This window comes from Lynx rufus, unplaced genomic scaffold (assembly GCF_022079265.1).
Source record: "Lynx rufus isolate CCGP_SWC_20201006 ecotype Redwood Valley unplaced genomic scaffold, mLynRuf1.p SCAF_1, whole genome shotgun sequence".
Lineage (NCBI taxonomy): Eukaryota > Metazoa > Chordata > Mammalia > Carnivora > Felidae > Lynx > Lynx rufus.
Window position 1 is genome coordinate 14,269,200 of NW_025814823.1, and position 14,964 is coordinate 14,284,163.

At 36.7% G+C, this 14,964-nt stretch overlaps 1 protein-coding gene across 7 annotated transcripts in view; it reads left to right on the top strand.

Moving 5' to 3' along the window:
• NBEA (neurobeachin) overlaps positions 1–14,964 on the top strand; it is a 691,423-nt gene that overhangs the window by 447,508 nt on the left and 228,951 nt on the right. For all 7 annotated transcript variants that reach the window (XM_047078787.1, XM_047078803.1, XM_047078809.1 and 4 more), the window contains one exon: positions 12,927–13,070. In XM_047078787.1, the coding sequence (XP_046934743.1) occupies positions 12,927–13,070 (144 nt within the window). The remainder of the gene's footprint in view (positions 1–12,926; positions 13,071–14,964) is intronic.

The following is a 14,964-nucleotide window of genomic DNA, read 5'->3' on the forward strand; positions in this document are numbered from 1 at the left end:
GCTTCCCTAGAATGATGACAACAACAAAACTCCAGCCCTAAATGCCACTAGTGGAATGCCACAAGGTGGAAAAACCCTGGTCTACTGGTGAGAAACAGTTATCATAAAGAGAGGTAGTAGCTCATAAAGGAGCGCAGGGGACAGAGTGACTAACTGTGAGTCTGATGGGTTGGAGTAGGCTTCATAGAAGTAATTACTTAGGAACCGTCTTGAGAGAAGATTAGGAATTTACCAGGTGAGCCAGGAATGGCAGAGGTAGTATCAGAAATTACCAAGATATGAAGGCATAACTTATTCCTTTGAATGGCCTCAATGTTTTGCATTTTGTGATAGGCCCCTATGTAAAAATTTCAGAAAATGTTTGACTTTAGGTGTATCATATTCTGAGATAAAAACGATTTGAAAACAAGAAATGATATCTTCTGTTCCATTTAGAGCGTAGAATTAATTCAATTCTATGTAGTTAGTTGCTGTTTTTTATTGAATTGATAATCGATTAATTTCAAGGTATACATACAGTATTTTCATCATTTAAAGTAGTAGTATTGAAAAATAGGATTTTTATGGAATAGGTCTACGAGTATGGTATTTTCAAATTCTGAAATGTATTTTTTATGCCTACATTTTCTTTCCACTTAGAACATCGAAGGCTGTTTAAGATAGGGAGCTGACAAAATTATATTACTGCTGAGTGGCATAGAACTATCTGTAATATTATTTATGTTCTTTCAGACTAATTTTTCATAAAGTGTATACACAATTGCATTTATAAGTAATTACAGCGCACCATGATAAATATTTTTGTCAACGTGTGTTAAAATGCTATCTGAGCTCAGTGAAGGGAGTTGCCTAACTGAAGAAATACATTTTAGCTAGACTTGAAAGGATGAATGGAGATCTTCACAAACCAGTAAGTGAAATGGTGGCAATGTGAGAAAGGGGCCACACAGTACAACGTAATGTGTCCAGGGGATGCAAAATGGTGCTATGTGATGGAACACAGGATAGTGGGGACAACTGTACAAAATGAGGCTGAAAAGCCTGTTTGAAGCCACATTGTGAAAGGATTTGTCAATAGACAGAGCCATTAAAGGATTTTTATTTGAGAGAATGACAGACCAAAGAAGTTAGATGGCATGCTAATAAGTGGTAGAGAGAACAAAAATGCAACCAAAATACCATTCTCTTACTATATAGTATGTTGCCTTAGGTACACTTGGAATTCTGACTGCAAAGAGCATTATTGAACACTTTCCTGCTTTGAAGTTTACCTGTTAAATTTTGGTTACACCTGTAGCCTACAGATGAACTTAGTGTCGTTCACAGCATGCACTTCAGGTGTCATGTACAAGACGTATTTTGAAATGTTCTGAGGGGCAGGGCACCTGGGTGGCTCAGTGGGTTAAGCATCTGACTTCAGCTCAGGTCATGATCTCCAGGCCCATGCGTGCTGACAGTTCTGTGATCTCTTCTTTGTTCTCTCTCTCTCTCTCTCTCTCTCTCTCTCTCTCTCTCTCTCTCTCTTTCTCTCTCTCCCTCTCCCCCCTCCCCCTCTCCCTCTCCTTCTCTCTTCTCTCAAAAATAAATAAAAATTTTAAAAAGATTTTTAATGTTCCCTGGGGCTCTTGGGTGGTCAGTCAGCTAAGCAACCGACTCTTTGATTGCAACTCAGGTCATGATCTCACGGATTGTGAGTTCGAGCCCCGCATCTGGCTCCAGACTGACAGTGCAGAGCCTGTTTGGAATTCTCTTTCTCCCTGTCTTTCTGCCCCTCCCCTGTTCATGTGTGCACTCTCTCTCTCGCTCTCTCAAAAATAAATAAACTTAAAAAAATAAAATGTTCTGAGTGTTTTAAAAGTGCTTTAAATAACCTATATCAACACCATCTCTTAGCTATTCCATGTTTTTTAATGATCAAGGAGAAATTTTTATCAGTTTTTTTCTCCCATATTTGAGCCACTTGCTTATGTAGCCAAAATATCTCCTACTCCCCGTTCCCAGGATCTTAAAGTAAATTTTCCCCACTGACTTCTGTGACAGGCTTTCAGAAGCAAAACCAAGCATCATTCCCTAGGTTGATGCCCCCCACTGCCATAGGAAGTGTGCCCATCTCTCAGCCCTTGGTTCAGTTGCCCGATGCATCTTTCATTCCTAGAGTTGTCAAAACTTTCTTCCTTCCATTCTGCTCCTCATCTGCCATTTACTCCTCTTGACTCACCATGCAAGGTTTTAGTCCTCCCTTCCTTCCTTCCTTCCTTCCTTCCTTCCTTCCTTCCTTCCTTCCTGAAAAGAAATATGCTCATTGTAGAAAATCTACAAAAGGCCAGAAAAGTACAAAATGGGGAAAAAAAATCTCTCATTGACACCCATGTAAAGCAGCTATCTGCCAGTTTTGATGGCTTTATTTCTTGCTAGTCTTTTTCTAAGCAAACTTCAGCATAGGACCCAAACACTATGCTCTGTATCAAATAATCGCAAAGATGAATAATGCATCGTCTCTGCTCTTTATGATATTGACAGGGTTCCAAATTGCCCCAAGTTTTCTATATGTTTTAGCATTTTTTTCCATAAGTAAAGTGTGCCATGTGACTTTTAATGTAATAAAGTCCTAGTTTGAATATTTCACAATTACCCTAACTTCATGGCTAATCAAAACCCAACCAAGTAATATCCAGTCTAAAATGCACAGGGATTCTACATTTACTATCATGTATATTCTTAAAATATGGTTTATCAGATTTCCTTTAAAAAGCACAGAATGCATTTTTCTACATTCACTCCATTAAGAAGCTTATTGAGTTAGCATTTTATACTTCTATAGTGCTGCACTTAAATTCAATAAGATTTTCTTGCACCTTTTTAATTGCATTTTTTTTTCAGTTTAAAAATGCTGTTTGAGAATATCCCCTTTGTTGGTCTGCTCTAAGAAATATTGCTTACATATGAATATTTTGAATTAGGAATAAATGAAATTCCATTTTTGCTGTCAGAACCAAATTGTAAAAATGCATTGCATGTCTTGGAAAATCAGTATACTCTATTAGCAGGCCTGTCAATATAAAAAGTGCCTTCCATTTCCACCTCTTGCTCTAATAACCTTTTCTGTGTTACTCTGAGGCAGTTCACATAATCAGAGTATATTGTCAGCTTACTGGAGTTGGGGAAGCATGAAATGAAAATCACGTTAATATTGATCCAATTCTTTTACTTGCAAGTGTCCTTGATGTCCTTTTCCACTAAGCAATAACTGTTGATGTTAGGTAGCCATTTTCTTATTTTAGTTCATACAGTCCAGTAAATCATTTACAAGCATAGCTAATCTAAATAAGAATTTGCTGCTCAGAATAATTTCTGTGAACACTCTATCTTAATTAATGCCCATATTGCTAATTCTGTATTTCACTCTACCACTGAATATTTTCCTGCAGCTTTCCAGAGAACAGCCTACCTGCAGATATAACATTTGTCCGGTTTGAAACAAAGTCTGTGCAAGTTTTTCATTGGTAAAAAAAAACCACAAGGGATGTGGCACTCTAATTTTATGTAATGCAATGATGTGCTAAAGATGGACCATAAGTAACATAATTATTGATTCAGGCGAGGATTACCATTTCTGAATCAGGTTCAGTGTAAATTTGAAGCCGGGATCTTGGGTTTTTAGTTTTATGGTAGTTTAGATAATATCTATTTTGGATTATTCAATGTATTCTCAGACAACAAAAATGAAGTGGAAGCCACAATTAAATCTAATGCATTCAGAATGCATTTATGTATCCATTTATTGCATGTTTATTGAGTCAGTGACCACTTAGATTTTTACTTAAAGTGTGTTGTTTTCATAACATGATTTTGTGTTAATGAAGGGAGTCTCCTGACTCAGCACCAGGTATAGAAGAGAGAAAAGGTACTTGAAATTTTTAGTCATTCTTTTTAGTAGTGTTTTTATTCAGTATCACTAACAGTTTTTATCATTAGGATATTTCTACTGTAAAGTCTTGGATTTTTTAAAATTTGTTCTACATAAACCATGATTTTTTTCGTCTTTATGTCAGCAGTATTTCTTATGAAAATATTTCCTTCTTTCCTAAGGAAAGAAATACTATGTCTGTGATGTAGAGTCAAACACAAAATTTAATTTTGAATTTAAAGTATTTACAAAGAAAAATATTTACTTTAAACAATTTTTAAATTATATTACAGTGAAGTGTATTGTGTATATGTATCTACTGCATTTATATTATATTAAGGTCGGCCTAAAATGTTTCTGAGTCCTATGTTTCTCAATATAGAAAAAATTTCATCTTATTTGAAATGTTCAAAATTATAATGTTTTCAGTAATAGATTGATTCATATATATTATTGCATGGTAAAATGTCGCTATCTAATAATATTAGGTGAGAGGTATATTTACCTTAAAATCTTTTCCTTTTAGTGAAAATTAAACTTAAAGTTACTAAAAGCACTGTTCTATAATAGTATTTGTTGCTCTGATTTCAGCTTTAATGAGGAAATGTAATCTTTGTTTTACAAGATTCCAAGAAATTAATACCTCATTAATATTTCTAAAAGCATTTAGGTTTGAAAATGAACTGCAGCACATTTTTATTACTGAGGTATAACTGACATCGAATTGAAACTTTTTTTTTTTTTTTTTTGGAGGAGAGGGGAAAGACAGACAGAGAGGGAGAGAAAGAGAGAATAGTAAGCAGGCTCCATGCCTAGTGCTGAGCCCGATGCGGGGCTCAATCTCAGATCATGACCTGAGCCGAAATCAAGGGTCAGATGTTTAACTCACTGAGCCACCCAGGCACTCCCGAATTGAAGCATTTTATCTTATTTACATAGGAGTAGATTTTGTCAAAACACATTTTACAACCCAGAAATATTGTAAAGTGGTGTATATTGGAAAGAATTTTCTCTTTCACGAAAGAATGTTATCCTGCGAAATTGACTTCCAGATGTTTAGAAACATTAGAATTTTTCCTGATGTTACATTTAGCTGAAATTGAAATGATACTAAATTTCCATTCTGCCCATTCTCTTCCAGTGATGGAGAAGTATATATTATGTGCATTATCTATACATAATACTCTAAAGCAAATTCTGATGCTAACTTTGTTGAGAAAGCTGTTCTTTTCATTCGAATGTCTAAGATATTAATAATACTTACATTCTAAAGATACCAATATACAAAATCACGAATGCATGCCAAATACATTGATGCTTATGTAGTTTTATTTAAAAATGAATATTATGGTTATTGGGGAAAAACAGTTTTTAATGTAAGCTGTTTACATTCCATTGAGTTTCGCAAACACTTCATGGCACCTGTCTCCAGGCCCTCCTTCCTGTCTTCAGGGAGCATCTAATCAATGGAGGAGTTGAAGGCTCATACTGTGTTTTAGTGAATATAAACAGAGAAATGACAGCATGGCAGAGGGAAGATTAATCCCAACCGAAGGAAAGAAAACATTTATTTGTTGAATACCTGTTGTTTGTTAGGCATTCTGCTAAGACCTTACATGCATGAATTATCTTGAGATTTTTTTTTTTAATTTTAATCCTCACATCAGCCTAGTTTTTTTTCCCCCCTCCTTTATATAAATCTTAAAAGCATTATTATACACAATAAAATACTGGCTGTATTCTTTTTCAATTTTAAGTTATATGCTTAGTAAACTCTTTTAATACTCTCTTGTTAATTTTTTATTTTACCATAATTTTAACAAACATTTTGAAACCTTATTATATAAATAAGCTTCACACATTTTAAAGTATTTTAATATCCACTGTCTCATTTTAACATTGCAATAATACTATAGGAGTTTGGTTGATAGATACCTATTCCTCCTTCACAAGTTGAGAAACTGAAGTTAAGAGATTGGTCTAAGTATGTTTTTAAAATATGCTCTTAATAGATGTTAGAGGGGAAAAATAAAGTAAGAATTGCAAACCTCATAGCCCAGGTTCTTCATTTTTGAGGAACCTATAAAGGACATAAAGAGTCAAGTGACTTCTGTATTGTGCATAAAAAAAAATGATTACTATTTGAATTATGCTTATATTTTCATGTGCTCATTCAACAAATGTTTGTTGATTTCCACTTTGTTTGGTATTTGGCACATATCTAATTAAAGTCTTATTAGGATAACACCTAAATGAAAGAATGCAGAAAATACCAAAAAATCATAATATATTTTGACTAATTTGTTAGATACAAAGCTTATACACGAAAGGGAGTAATCAACTAAACTGAATCTTGAAGGACAAGGCAGATATTACATATGTCAGATTTAAAAGCTTGAAAAAGTATTGCATGTTTGGGACCAGACACATCCAATTCTTGGGGGATATGAGATGTGAAGATACCAAACCAATGAAATAGTGAGGTTAAATAAGTAGGGGGCAGACCATGAGTCATAGATCATGTATTTAATTGTACAGGTCGATTAATACTGAAATTGTATTCTTAAATGGTAGATTTACATTAGATAGGTAAATAGATGCATAAACACATGCATATATCATTTTTAATAAATAACAAATTAAAGCTATATTTCTGTACTCAGTGAAAAATAAATAATAGCGTAAAATTGGTAAGCTGATGCTGTGCTAAAATTGGCTTATTACGGGTTTATATCTTTTCTCTGTGTGTTAGTCACATATATATAATTTATAGCTAACTTATGGCTGTAAATTACTTTTTTTTCAATATATGAAATTTATTGTCAAATTGGTTTCCATACAACACCCAGTGCTCATCCCAAAAGGTGCCCTCCTCAATACCCATCACCCACCCTCGCCTCCCTCCCACCCCCCATCAACCCTCAGTTTGTTCTCAGTTTTTAAGAGTCTCTTATGCTTTGGCTGTCTTCCACTCTAACCTCTCTTTTTTTTTTCCTTCCCCTCCCCCATGGGTTTCTGTTAAGTTTCTCAGGACCCACATAAGAGTGAACACATAGGGTATCTGTCTTTCTCTGTATGGCTTATTTCACTTAGCATCACACTCTCCAGTTCCATCCACGTTGCTACAAAGGCCATATTTCATTCTTTCTCATTGCCACGTAGTACTCCATTGTGTATATAAACCACAATTGTAAATTACTTTTTATCTTTGTTAGTATAGATGTTTCAGAGCTGTATAGAATATTCATCAAATAATTTCTGAAACAAATAAACTACAATGTGCTCTTTTTCTTTATATTAACTGTTAATATTTATCAATAATAATTTAAAAAAGGACGTGATGGGTAAATGAAATAACTTCTTTTGCCTAGATTGTCCTGACTCTCCAGATGGACATATTCTCTGAGTATTATTAAGATAAGTGAATGTCTTCAATTTGTCATTTCTATATTTAACATATTTAATGATAATACATTATAGTAGTGATATTAAAGTATAGAAACAATTCTAGAAACATTTTAGTTCTCTTGTTACTTCGGTTTTAGAATATACTGTGTTTCACATGGATCTTGTTTATTAATAAATTTAATGAGGGGTCCCTCAGTGGCTTAGTCGGTTAAGCATCCAACTTCCGCTCAGGTTGTGATCTCACGGTTCGTGAGTTCGAGCCCCGCGTTGGGCTCTGTGCCAACAGCTCAGAGTCTGGGGCCTGCTTTGGATTCTGTGTCTCCCTCTCTCTCTGCCCCTCCCCAGCTCGTGCTGTGTCTCTGTCTCTCAAAAAATGACTAAATGTTAAACAAAATTTTAATAAATTTAATGAAAGAGGAGCTTTATTTAGGTTCATATAACAGATTATTCTACATTAAATAACATTTTCACATACAGTGCTTCAAACATATATATTTACTAAGAAATCTAATGGGTATAGAATGTCTTCCTGTAGTTGTTGTTTGTAACACAATGTGGAAAATAATGTAAGAGTAACTTTGGATTTGGATTAATCTATAATTTGGTGGCATTTTTTTGTTTCTGAACCTTCCCAACTTATGGCATTTTGATGTTTTCTTAGAAAATAAGTATATATGTGTATACTATCCAATTTTACACACAATTAACATTTTCAAATCTAAGTAGGGAGTTCTCATGGTCTGTAGTATTTGCTTGTTAATTTCTTGATGAATGGTTAAAGAGGCCAAGAAGTGCACTCAGTCCAACATGTCTTCTGAAGACAGATGATCTCAAATAAATTCTCTTCCCAATCAGATTTTGATTTGTTGGGTGTTCAACCAATTCTTTCCAAGGACAGTGTTTATAAGCCTTGTAATGAGACAGCCTTTGAGACCTTACCTCTTTTTGCCTGTAATTTTGATGAATGAATCTCTAATTCATAAAAGATATTGCGATTGAAAAGCACCTTTGGATCTTGTACACTTTAATTTAGATAAATGTTTGGTGCAATACCACAAAATCAGGAAGTTTACTGAGCTACAGACTGATAACACTTCAAACAGGGGTGGCAAGTTCAGTGTGTTGGTACAGATTACTTTACTATCTATCTTTTAAAGGCATGATTGTTTTACTACTTTAAAACCAGAGATGATAAAATTGAAAGCTTAATATGCATTTCAGAGTTTACCTTCCTTTGACTACATTTATTTTATTTGTAGATTTTAATAACACAAGAGTAATGTAAAGCATTTTTCTTAATGACAAAGCAGATTAAACATGATTGTGTACAAGGTAAAACATGTTTTATCAGGCTGACTCATACTTAAAGGGTTTAACTGATTATTTCATGTAAAGGACCAAGTTCCCTTTTGTGTAAATACACAGATTCTCCAGTTTGCCCCCAAATTGAAGGCAGATCAACCAGAATCTCTGAGAAATTTTAGGATCTTCAGATTAAGAAATATCCAGAGGTGACGTTTATGTCTCAGGTCATCCATTTGTTTAGCGTTTAGGAGGGCTCACTCTGTGTCAGGCAGTGTGCTAAGAACTGAGAAGACAAAGACAGAAACATGTTGCCAGTGATCAAGGAGCTTTTGGGCTGTATGGAGACAACAAGCCAACAGCCAATTCCAATACCTGTAACTCCAGTAGTAGGATTTGCAAGGGTGGGGGAAGCATAAGGGAAAAAGCACACAAACTTTGCTTAAGAAATCTGCGAAGAGGGGTGCCTGGGTAGCTCGGTCAGTTAAGCGTCTGACTCTTGGTTTCCCTCAGGTTATGATCTCATGGGAGTGAGATTGAGTCCTAGCCTTGGGCTTTGCCCTGGGCCTGACGCCTGCTCTCTCCCTCTCTCTGTGCCCCTCTCCTGCCCCCCCCCATAAATAATAAAGAAAAAAATAAGAGAAATCAGAGGGGTGCCTGGATGGCTCAGTTGGTTAAGTGTCCAACTCTTGATTTCAGCTCAGGTCATGATTTCATGGTCTTGTGAGTTAGAGCCCAGCATCGAGCTCTGTGCTGACAGTGCAGAGCCTGCTTGGGATTCTCTCTCCCTCTCTCTCTGCCCCTCCCCTGCTCGCACTTGCTGTCTCTCTAAAAAAGCAAACAAATAAATAAATAAATCAGAAATCAGAAGGGCGCTTGGGTGGCTCAGTTGGTTAAACATCAGAGTCTTGGTTTCATCTCAGGTCATGATTTCATCATTTCATGAGTTTGAGCCCAAGCATCAGGCTCTGCACTGACAGTTCAGAGCCTGCTTGGGATTCTCTCTCTATCTCTCTCCCTCTCTCTCTGCCTCTCCCCTACTTGCACTGTCTCTGTCTCTCTCAAAAATGAATAAATAATTTTTTTCCTTAATAAGAGAAATCAGAGAAGGGAACACAGAGTGGGTAGACTTGAACTCATTCAGCGAATGTTTGTTACATGTCCCCTGGGTACCAGGCGCAGAGGCTGCAGAAACAAGGCCATAATCTAATGGAAAGGACAAACACATAACAGATTAACACCTGTACAGTGTAGTTGAGTTCTATGTAAACTGTGACAGCACAGAGTGGCTGGCTAAGAAAAGGCACCTAAAGGAGGTAATTTGAAAGATCAAATAGGAATTAGCCCAACAAAGGAGGAATGAAGGAACACACCATACAGAGGGAATAATATTAGCCCTGGATGAAAAGGTCCGAGCACGTATTTTGGAAGCTATAACTGGTTCAGTAATGGTGATGGGGGAGTAAGAAAATATAATGCAAAACTGGTAATGAGGATAAAAGGCCTAGACCAGCTGTGCTAAGGAGTTTATTTTTTTATTTTTTTTAACGTTTATTTATTTTTGAGACAGAGAGAGACAGAGCATGAACGGGGGAGGGTCAGAGAGAGAGGGAGACACAGAATCGGAAGCAGGCTCCAGGCTCAGAACCATCAGCCCAGAGCCCGACGCAGGGCTCGAACTCACGGACCGCGAGATCGTGACCTGAGCTGAAGTCGGATGCTTAACCGACTGAGCCACCCAGGCGCCCCAAGGAGTTTAGATTTTGACTCCTATCATGTATGACTTGCATTGAATGTTGTTGATTGGGAGGAGTTAGTAAACAATATTCAGCAGGAAAATATCAATTTATTTCTGCTTTGTAATAATAATCACTCTGACAAAAACATGGGGATAGAGTGAATAAGGAAGCTATCGAAGACCTCCAGTCTAAAACAATGGGAGCCTGAGCTGGGGCCATGGCAGTCACCTTCCAGGATGACCCCCAAGGTTTATGGCTTAAGTAAGTGGGTGTATCAAACCAGGGAGAGGTGGAGAAGCCAGAGATGATTCATTCAGTTAGGGAAATGTGGAATTAGGAATATCCAACTGCAGATGTCTAATAGAAATATGGCTTCTCGGTTATTAATCATTGGATTTGTGTCTTTTGTTCTCAGATGATGCAAGCTCTGAGTTGCTCAAATTAAGTTACTACCCAAGAAGCAAACAAGTTATAAAGATAGCTACCCCCAGAAGAGTTCTGTTTTACTGGCTTTATATCACCAAGAAACCAAATAAAATTAAGATAAGATTCTGGAGCATTCAGTATTCAGTCCTCAGGCTTTTATTCCAGAAGTAAGAATCATCTGTGGGCCTGTGAAAGAATATACATATAACCTGTTTAATTCCTCTCACCTCCCACGTAGCATTAATTTGTAATAATATTGTTTGTTTCTGAAGTATTTATCAAAATATGTTTTAACAAATCTATTACTTTATGCTGTTCTAATTGCCATTATCCAGTAAGAGCTAGGATAACAGACTGTACCTCTCTGACAGTGACATTCTACAGCGCTATTATGACATGACCGTGTTCACCATATGTTTTTTATTCCTCCACGTGCTACTTTTGAGCCAACTTATTAACGTTTTAAGCAAACAGAATTTGCTCTGAGTCGCTGACAGAAACAAGTGTGTAAGTCGCAATGAAAGGCTAGCTCTTTTCCCATGCAAGTTTTACAGCGGCTAGATGTACTTCTGAGGAAATGGTCGAGCAGATATCACAGACATTAATGAACTATTAATATCCAAAGTCCTATATTGAGGCTGGGAGAATGGACCAAAAGTATTGCTAATTGTTCACTGTAGAGAATTTTGGCCAAAGGTGTGATAAGATTTGGAGAGTTATTGCACATGTACACAAGCATCATAACAGCCCCTAGAACTCTGATGTGACACCACCATGCAGGACTGATGTGTTAGGCTCCCATTTGCAGGAATATTTCCACCATGCCTAATGACGTGTAGGTATTTTCCCAGGAAACGCTGCTTCCTTGAAGCCTATATGCTAATACTACAGCTAGAACACATTAAATTACATTTTCTTCCAGAAGAAATTCCTCCTTCAAGTGATATGAAATAGAGGTGTTTTTTAGCTATCTATATAGATAGCTAAAATATATGTATGTTTACATATATATACATACACACACATATATATGTGTGTATGTGTGTGTATGTATATATATAAGTTTACTTGCTCTTCAGATCATTTGAGTCATCATCACCTGCCAAAGCGGGTGGCTGAAGTGGCTATTCTTAAGGTATTTTAATATAATGTAAGGTATTTTAATATACCTTTAAATCCTGAATTATATCCATTACGCAGTCAGATCCATGAGAGATTCAAATGCGTTGTAATTTGTAACCTTAACTGATTGCCATGTTAATGCTAGGTCAGCTCTGGCTGTATTTCAATTTTTCTGACTGACTTTGTTTTTATATATTTGGCCTTCTATACTATTTTATATAACAAAATAAGGCTATCAGTTTAGAAAAACTATTGATTTCACTAACTGTTAATAGCAATTGTGCAGCACATTTTATGTCTATACTAGTCCTAACTTCACCTGTTTGTAGCTTCCCAGTGACAACCACTTCTCTCTTCAGATGTGGATGCGTTCTTGTTTTCTTCATACTTCTGTACTTTCAAAAATGATCTGATTGGGGTGCCTGGGTGGCTCAGTCAGTTAAGCAAGTGACTTTTAGCTCGGGTCATGATCTCACGGTTCAGGAGTTCAAGCCCCGCATTGGGCTACAGAGCCTGCTTGGACTTCTCTCTCTGCCCCTTCCTCACTTGCACACTCTCTCCCTCTCTCTCAAAATAGAGAAACTTTAAAATTAAAAAAAAATGATCTCGTCTAATGATTATCCAATTCACACAAAAGTACAATTGTGTAGAATTGTGTACTTTTATGTATCAGAAAGCCAAGTTTGTGGGGAGGTGCAGATTTTTTACAGAAAATGGTGATCTTAGAGCCCTGAGACATGGGTCTGTAGAGTCCTTTCTCCTAGGCCAACTCCTAGGTCCCCACGAGACATGAACTTTCTCGGCCTGCTTCCTCATCTGTGAGATGAGGGTAGGTGATTACACCCCCCACCTTTCTCAAAGCTTTTCTGAAAGCAAACCAGATGAAGGGGAAAATGTTCTCTAATTCTGTAATTGTGAAGTCATATGTAAGTGCAGCATAAACTTATAAGAAAGTAATAGGTTGTTTTTTATACAAAAAGCTAAGCAATCATGATCACCCATATTATTTTGGTTGTGATTAGGCACTGAAGAAGATGTGGTCAAGTCCAAGAAAACCTTCAGAAGTCAAGCGATAGTGAATCAGAACGCAGAGACAGAACTTATGCTGGAAGGGGATGACGATGCAGTCAGCTTGCTGCAGGAGAAAGAAATCGACAATCTTGCAGGTAAATGTGTAAATATTTTTCTTCTATTTGTTATGAGTGATAAATACACACAAAGTTCCTGAACTGGAGATCTGTCTCCTGGTGAATGAGTTTGTACCAGTGGTTGGAACGAGGCTGAATCTCGTGAACATTAATCATTTACTTTATCTCGTTTCTTGTATTGGAGAGAAGAAAGTACATACCAAACAAATATGTATTTTACTACTAATAATTGAATACTGTACCTACTCTCTTTGTAATGAGGAGCAACATTTAATGTGAGATAGTGTATAGCATAAATTGTCCTCTCTAACTGCCTGAATAATTGGAAGGGGGGACAGAATGCTAGACTCATCAACATACATGTGACTCCAACATGCTAACGGCTGTGAAGAACAGCCACCTCAGCCACGAGACCATCGAATTTGCCGTTTTTTTCCCTGCTCTCACTTTTGGGAATGTCCCTCCCCATTCCTGTTTTTTTTTTCTCTATCGCCACACTGCTAACCCCCACATTCTTTCACCTGCCTGCCCTCAGTTTTCATCTTGTCCTATGCTGGTGTAAGGTGAGTTCAGAGCAGTACCTGCCATGACCATGTGGGATATGGATATCTCAGAGTGTTGGCCTATACCCTTGTTTGGGTTTTAAACCATCTTTGAGACTCTGATGAAAACAGATTGCTTCACGAAGGTGCACATATAATTTTGTACACAATTTCAGAGGGTTCACTGACCCCTGGAAACCATTCCATAGAATCATATCCTGGATCTCAAGTGAAAAACTCCTGCTTTAGAGTCGAAAAGTGGCTGAGTCTTCCCTCAATTCTGTATTTTCAGTCCATACCACGGTGGGGAGGCAGGTGCCAGTAGAGAAGTGGACTTGTATTCATCATTCTGTTTACAAAATAGCACTTCTGTTTTCAGAAATGTGCTGAAAATGATCTGGCATGCTTTATGAAAACCTCCAGTGAGGGCCACCTGGGTGGTTCAGTCAGTTAAGCATCTGACTCTTGATTTTGGCTCAGGTCATGATCTCAGGGTTCATGGGATGGAGCCCCACATCGGGCTCTGCACCACCAGCACAGAACCTGCTGGGGATTCTCTCTCTCTCTCTCTCTCTCTCTCTCTCAAAATAAATAAATAAGCTTTAATTAAAAAGAAAAAAGAAAGCCCCTGGTGATGTTTTCTACCAGTTAGAGATTTCTCTTTTTCCCAGAGGTGTTCTTATTAATTGTAAACTAGAGGTGGCACATTATTCTCCCTCTTCTATAAAATGTTTAATAAGGTTATTCTAATGCCAGCTCCTGCATATACCTAGTCTAGTCACAGACGTTTCTGTATCATGAAAATTATGTGTTCCATTTGGAACTCATCCTAAGTCTATGAACAAGTGTTTGCTTTGAATTCCTAGGTAAGTGTTGAAGTTTTGGTTTTGTTGTTTTCGTGGTTTGTTTTACTAGTTCAAAGATTTACTCTGAGGCCATTTGGAAGTTTAAGCAAATGAAGTCTGTGATTTCTTTTTCCCAAAGATTTGTTTTCTCTTTTCCCGGTCTTATTCTTGATCCTAAAGAAGTAGAGAAAATTTATAAACATGTTTTGGTACCTTTTTAGATAATGTGTTGTCTTTCCTCATTCACATATGGTAATAAATATGTTCAATAATTATACAATTTAGTTTAGACTCTCCATTATAAAAGTAATTAATTAGTTGATACAAATTTGGCTGGTACCCTGAAGTTTATTATAAAAAGATTTTCCCTGTACTACCAGAGGCAAAATCCAATAAAGACTCATAACTTCTTTATGTTTCTCTCCTTTAATGGTATCTAGAGTAATTATTAATATTAATTAACAGTTTTTTTACTTGTATTTATTTTTGAGAGACAGAGAGAGACAGAGAACAAGCAGGGAAGGG